Source organism: Thamnophis elegans, chromosome 2 (genome assembly GCF_009769535.1).
Source record: "Thamnophis elegans isolate rThaEle1 chromosome 2, rThaEle1.pri, whole genome shotgun sequence".
NCBI classification, from domain to species: Eukaryota; Metazoa; Chordata; class Lepidosauria; order Squamata; family Colubridae; genus Thamnophis; species Thamnophis elegans.
In genome coordinates, this window is record NC_045542.1 from 153,607,558 (window position 1) to 153,613,557 (window position 6,000).

At 44.8% G+C, this 6,000-nt stretch overlaps 1 protein-coding gene across 1 annotated transcript in view; it reads left to right on the forward strand.

Moving 5' to 3' along the window:
• SLC44A4 (solute carrier family 44 member 4) overlaps window positions 1–6,000 on the forward strand; it is a 68,636-nt gene that overhangs the window by 55,494 nt on the left and 7,142 nt on the right. Inside the window, exons 14-16 of the mRNA XM_032238992.1 lie at window positions 1,019–1,121; window positions 2,293–2,549; window positions 5,920–6,000. The exon at window positions 5,920–6,000 is cut by the window's right edge and continues 14 nt beyond it. Of these exons, the coding sequence (XP_032094883.1) occupies window positions 1,019–1,121; window positions 2,293–2,549; window positions 5,920–6,000 (441 nt within the window). The remainder of the gene's footprint in view (window positions 1–1,018; window positions 1,122–2,292; window positions 2,550–5,919) is intronic.

A 6,000-nucleotide genomic window follows, 5' to 3' on the forward strand; every position in this document is an offset into this window, starting at 1 on the left:
CATCGCACAAACGCTAGTACGCATGCGTGCACTGCGCGCGTGCACGAGGACGCCGTCGGCCCCGTTCCAACCGGTTCGGTTGGAACGGGGCGAGAAACCCACCCCTGGATGGAAGGCTGTGTCAACTTTGAGCCGGTCAGAATCAAACCACTGGCAGTCGGCAGAGTTATCCTGCAGTACTGCATTTTAACCTCTGCACCACCACGGCTCTTATAAGCATAAGCTCTCAGTGTACATGCAAAACAACCAATTAATGATAATGATAATAAAAATGATAATGCTAATCATAACATCAACGTAATAATCATAATAACGATACCAGTAAGAGACGACAATAGAAGAGTTGAGAGGGATAAAATACAGCCATACAACATGGGTGAATATCCTTAGACATAAGATAGTACTGTGAGAATTCAGTATTCATCAGAGTGATGGGGAAAAAAACCTCTCTGTGTCTAGTTGTTTTGGCATGCAATGCTCTGCAGCATCGCAACTCCAGAGAGGGTATTGTGGGATAAATCACACAACCCTGACTTCCTCCAGTTGGGAACACAAATGTATTGCCACTGGAAAATATTGCAAAGAAGGACTTAACTGAAACTCTACAAATGCTCCATTTTGCCACTCCAAATTTGAATGCAGACTTTCTGAAACCGTAATTCAGAATGTGAAGTTGACATTTGATACCTCAAGTCAGGTAGTCCTCAACTTATGACGCCAACTGAGCCCAAATCGCCACGCTCAAGGTTGACACAGCCGTCCATCCTTCTGAGGTCGGTAAAATGAGGACCCAGACTGTTGGGGTTAATATGCTGACTCTTTAAACTGATAAGGGCTGTAAAACACTGTGAAGCACTTTGTAAGACTAAGTACTCTTACTATTGCTATTATACATCAGAGACACATTTCTTGTGTGTCTAATCACACTTGGCCAATGTTCTATTCTATTCCCCATTGTGAAGGACAGAAGGGAATATTTTGGTTTGGAAATTTTCTTGACTGCTTTCCATTTTTCAAGATATCTTTCTACTTCTGGAGAGCCCCTTTTTCGGATCACCCCAACCAATGACTCTGCCCCAGGCTGTGAAAAATATCGCGGTAACCAAAGTTGCACGCCATTGGTAAGTGTTCAGATGCAAAACCAACCAGACAAAGCCGGAGAGACTAATACAAACTTGTAGTCTTTTTAATCATCATACAGAAAGAGGAAACATAAGATACTCAGGAACATTGTGAGGTAAATTAAACAGTATACAGATCACACACAAGGAAAAGGCAGGGGGAAGGGAAACTCCCCCTCCACATCAGAGGTGGTATTCAGCAGGTTCTGACCAATTCTGGAGAATGGGTAGCAGAAATTTTGAGTAGTTCAGAGAACCGGTAAATACCACCTCTGGCTGGCCCCGCCCCTATCTATTCTCTGCCTCCCGAGTCCTAGCTGATCAGGAGGGAATGGAGATTTTGAAGTATCCTTCCCCTGACATGCCCACCAAGCCACGGCCACAAAGCCATGCCCGCAGAACTGGTAGTAAAGAATTTTGAATCCCACCACTGCTTCACATCCACAGCAACCAACCCACAGAGCTGGGAGGTGGCATGAAAGGCGTCATCAGCTTAGAGTCACTAAGTTCCCACAAACGATCCAACTTTAACGTCTCTTGAATTCCGCTGACCCTTATCTGGCACCAGTTTTGCAAACTTTATCGGACTAGATCCTGTGTATAGGCTTGAGCAATAGATATTTTGAACTGCAACTTAACATACGGTCATGATCTTTTGACAAACCCAAGAGAAACAAGTGATCTGGAAGTAGTGGGGATCTTCTCTCTACCCCATCAGCCACCCCAACATAGTACAGTTTCATTAAGGTGCCAGATCAACCAGCAGAGGCAGATTTTAAAGCTCTTCTGAAAGACCAGGAGTGTGGGGACTGACCTCACTTCCACGGGAAGAATATTCCAGAGGGTTGGGCCCACAGCAGAAAAGGCTCTTCCCCTGGACCTGCCAGATGGAATTCTTCGGAAGATGGGGTTCAAAGTAGCCCTCTTCCGCTAGAGCGAGTTGACAGGCCAATCCTATTGGACGAGATAGCTCCTCAAATGTTGGACCCTCCGGTCTTCTTAAATTAGAATTAATAGAATAACAGAGTTGGTAGGGACCTTGAAGGTCTTCTAGTCCAACCCCCTGCTTAGGCAGGAAACCCTACACCACTTCAGACAAATGGATATCCAACAACATCTTCTAAGTCAAGGACTACCTATATCACACGTGTCTTGTTCTTTCTTTTCTCAGGATTTCAATGCCTCTGACAGTCATCCTTGCATAACTGAATGCATCTTCTACAGATATAATGATGAAGGGCTTTACCAGCGCAACCTCTTCAATCTTCAGATCTACAACGTTGTGGGCTTCCTTTGGTGTATCAACTTCGTCATTGCTCTGGGACAGTGTGTACTTGCAGGAGCCTTTGCCTCTTATTACTGGGCCTTCAAAAAGCCTCAAGATATTCCAGCCTGTGCCTTGCCCAGTTCCCTCCTCCGGACATTAAGGTGTGTAGATTGGGGAGAAATGCCTGTGGATGTCTCAGTCATCCAGGTCATACTGTAGTTGTTTGAAAAGTGCCTGTCAACTGTCCAATTGGCAAATCCAAAAAAAGGAACTCCTGGGAGATTATTGTACCAAAGAGTATAAAACTTGACTGAATAATCCACATTGGCACAGAAGAAGTGAAACCAGCTCTGGATTTCCCACACGAAAGCAAGCGTCCTCCTTTTCTTTATGGGCCACCCACAGTCCATAACGTCCACCCATCTTTTCTGTTGATTTTGTTATGGGAATCAGCCAGCCACACTGGGACATTTGCTCAGTGCATCCATGAGATGCCAGCAATGTCTCATGGAAGCCAACCAGAGGTGGTATTCAGCAAGTTCTAACCAGTTCTGGAGAACCAGCAGCGGAAATTTGGAGTAGTTTGAAGAACTAGTAAATACCACCTCTGACTGGCACTGCCCCCACCTATTCTCTGCCTCCCAAGTCCCAGTTGATCGAGAGGAAATGGGGATTTTACAGTAACCTTCCCCTGGAGTGGGGAGGGAATGGAGAATTTACAGTATCCTTCCCCTGCCATGCCCACCAAGCCACGCCCACAGAATTGGTAGCAAAAATTTTTTGAATCCCTCTACTGAAGCCGACGGATGCTTGGATATCATTCTTCCTGACATTCCATCCACCCCCACCCAGATATTGTGTTTACAATGGTTTCAGCATGGTGGAAATTGGATTTGCTTAATGACCACACAATTTACTTAACAACTTTCAAAGCAAAGCAGTTGTTAAATGAGTCACACCTGATTCTTTTATGACCTTTCTGGCCATAGTTATTAAGCGAAACACTGCAGTTGTTAAGTAAATTGTGTCGTCATTAAGCAAATCCAGCTTCCACCATTAATTTTGCTTGTCGAAAGCCATCTGGGAAGGCTGCAAATGTTGATGATATGATCTTGGGATGCTGAAACCCTTGTAAATACTTGCCTCTTGCCAAGCACCCAGATTTTGATCATGTGACAATCATAACTGAGAGTACCGGTCACAACTAACATTATTCAGGCCCATAATAACTTCAAATTGTCACTAAATCTGGTTTAAAGATGAGGACCACCTGTATCAGTGATGAAATTCAAATTTGTATAATATCTGGCCCGGGGGGCGGTGGTGGAAACATCAAAGGATGCAATGCCTCTAGCAGCGAAAACGGAGCTTGGAACGGAGCTGCGCCCCCCACCCTCCCCGCTCTGTTTTCGATGGCAGAGGGCAGCAGGAGGCCATCACAGCCAAAAACAGGGCCGGGGTGGGGGGCACGGCTGTTCTGAGCTCAGTTTTCACTTGCAGAAGGCTAGCAAAACAAACTCAAAACAAAACAAAATGAGAAATGTTTCCTCTTTTGCATTTGAGCATGCAAAAAGAGTCAGGAAAGGAGAAAGGGAAAGAGAAAAAGAAGATGGGAAAAGAGCAAGGAAGGAAAAAGAAGGAAAGAGGGGAAGGAAGAAGGAAGGAGAATGAAGAGGGAAGGGAAAAGAAGGAAAGAAGGGAAGGAAGAAAAGAGAAGGAAGAGGGAAGGAAAAAGAAGGAAAGAGGGGAAGAAGAAAGGAGAATGAAGAGGGAAGGGGAAAGAAGGAAAGAGGGGAAGGAAGAAGAAAGGAGAATGAAGAGGGAAGGGAAAAGAAGGAAAGAGGGGAAGGAAGAAGAAAGGAGAATGAAGAGGGAAGGGAAAAGAAGGAAAGAGGGGAAGGAAGAAGAAAGGAGAATGAAGAGGGAAGGGAAAAGAAGGAAAGAGGGGAAGGAAGAAGAAAGGAAAATGAAGAGGGAAGGGAAAAGAAGGAAAGAAGGGAAGGAAGAAGAAAGGAGAATGAAGAGGGAAGGGAAAAGAAGGAAAGAGGGGAAGCAAGAAGAAAGGAGAATGAAGAGGGAAGGGAAAAGAAGGAAAGAGGGGAAGGAAGAAGGAAGGAGAATGAAGAGGGAAGGGAAAAGAAGGAAAGAAGGGAAGGAAGAAGAAAGGAGAATGAAGAGGGAAGGGAAAAGAAGGAAAGAGGGGAAGCAAGAAGAAAGGAGAATGAAGAGGGAAGGGAAAAGAAGGAAAGAAGGGAAGGAAGAAGATAGGAGAATGAAGAGGGAAAAGAAGGAAAGAGGGGAAGGAAGAAGAAAAGAGAATGAAGAGGGAATGGAAACGAAGGAAAGAGGGGAAGGAAGAAGGAAGGAGAATGAAGAGGGAAGGGAAAAGAAGCAAAGAAGGGAAGGAAGAAGAAAAGAGAATGAAGAGGGAAGGGAAAAGAAGGAAAGAAGGGAAGGAAGAAGATAGGAGAATGAAGAGGGAAAAGAAGGAAAGAGGGGAAGGAAGAAGAAAAGAGAATGAAGAGGGAATGGAAACGAAGGAAAGAGGGGAAGGAAGAAGGAAGGAGAATGAAGAGGGAAGGGAAAAGAAGCAAAGAAGGGAAGGAAGAAGAAAAGAGAATGAAGAGGGAAGGGAAAAGAAGGAAAGAGGGGAAGGAAGAAGAAAGGAGAATGAAGAGGGAAGGGAAAAGAAGCAAAGAAGGGAAGGAAGAAGAAAAGAGAATGAAGAGGGAATGGAAACGAAGGAAAGAGGGGAAGGAAGAAGGAAGGAGAATGAAGAGGGAAGGGAAAAGAAGCAAAGAAGGGAAGGAAGAAGAAAAGAGAATGAAGAGGGAAGGGAAAAGAAGGAAAGAAGGGAAGGAAGAAGATAGGAGAATGAAGAGGGAAAAGAAGGAAAGAGGGGAAGGAAGAAGAAAAGAGAATGAAGAGGGAATGGAAACGAAGGAAAGAGGGGAAGGAAGAAGGAAGGAGAATGAAGAGGGAAGGGAAAAGAAGCAAAGAAGGGAAGGAAGAAGAAAAGAGAATGAAGAGGGAAGGGAAAAGAAGGAAAGAGGGGAAGGAAGAAGAAAGGAGAATGAAGAGGGAAGGAAAAAGAGGAAAAGGAAGGAAGGAAATTATAATGATAGCGAGGGAGTGTCTGGGGGAAGTCCTGCCTTAGCATTTGGTGCTCCTGACACAAGTAACGTTAAGTGGCTCCCTCCCCCCGCCCCAGGTCAAACACAACCGTGATGCAGCCCTCAATGAAACTGAGTTTGACACCCCTGGTCTAGTGGTTAAGGCACAAGCTAGAGAGCAGGAGACCCTGAGTTCAAGGCCTTGCCTTAGCCATGAAAGTCAGCTGGGTAACCTTGGGCCACTCCCTGTCTTTCAGCTCAACCCACCTCACAAGAGTAGTAGTTGTGAGGAGAACAGGAGGAAGAAGGAACATGAGATGTGTTTGATGTGACACCTTGAGTTATTCATACAAATAATAAATGTGGGATATAAATTAAACAGTGTATAAGTAAAGTATAATAAATAATTTATCCACAGATACCACATTGGGTCACTAGCTTTCGGCTCTCTTATTCTCACCATCGTTCAACTGATACGCATGGTACTGGAATATGTGGA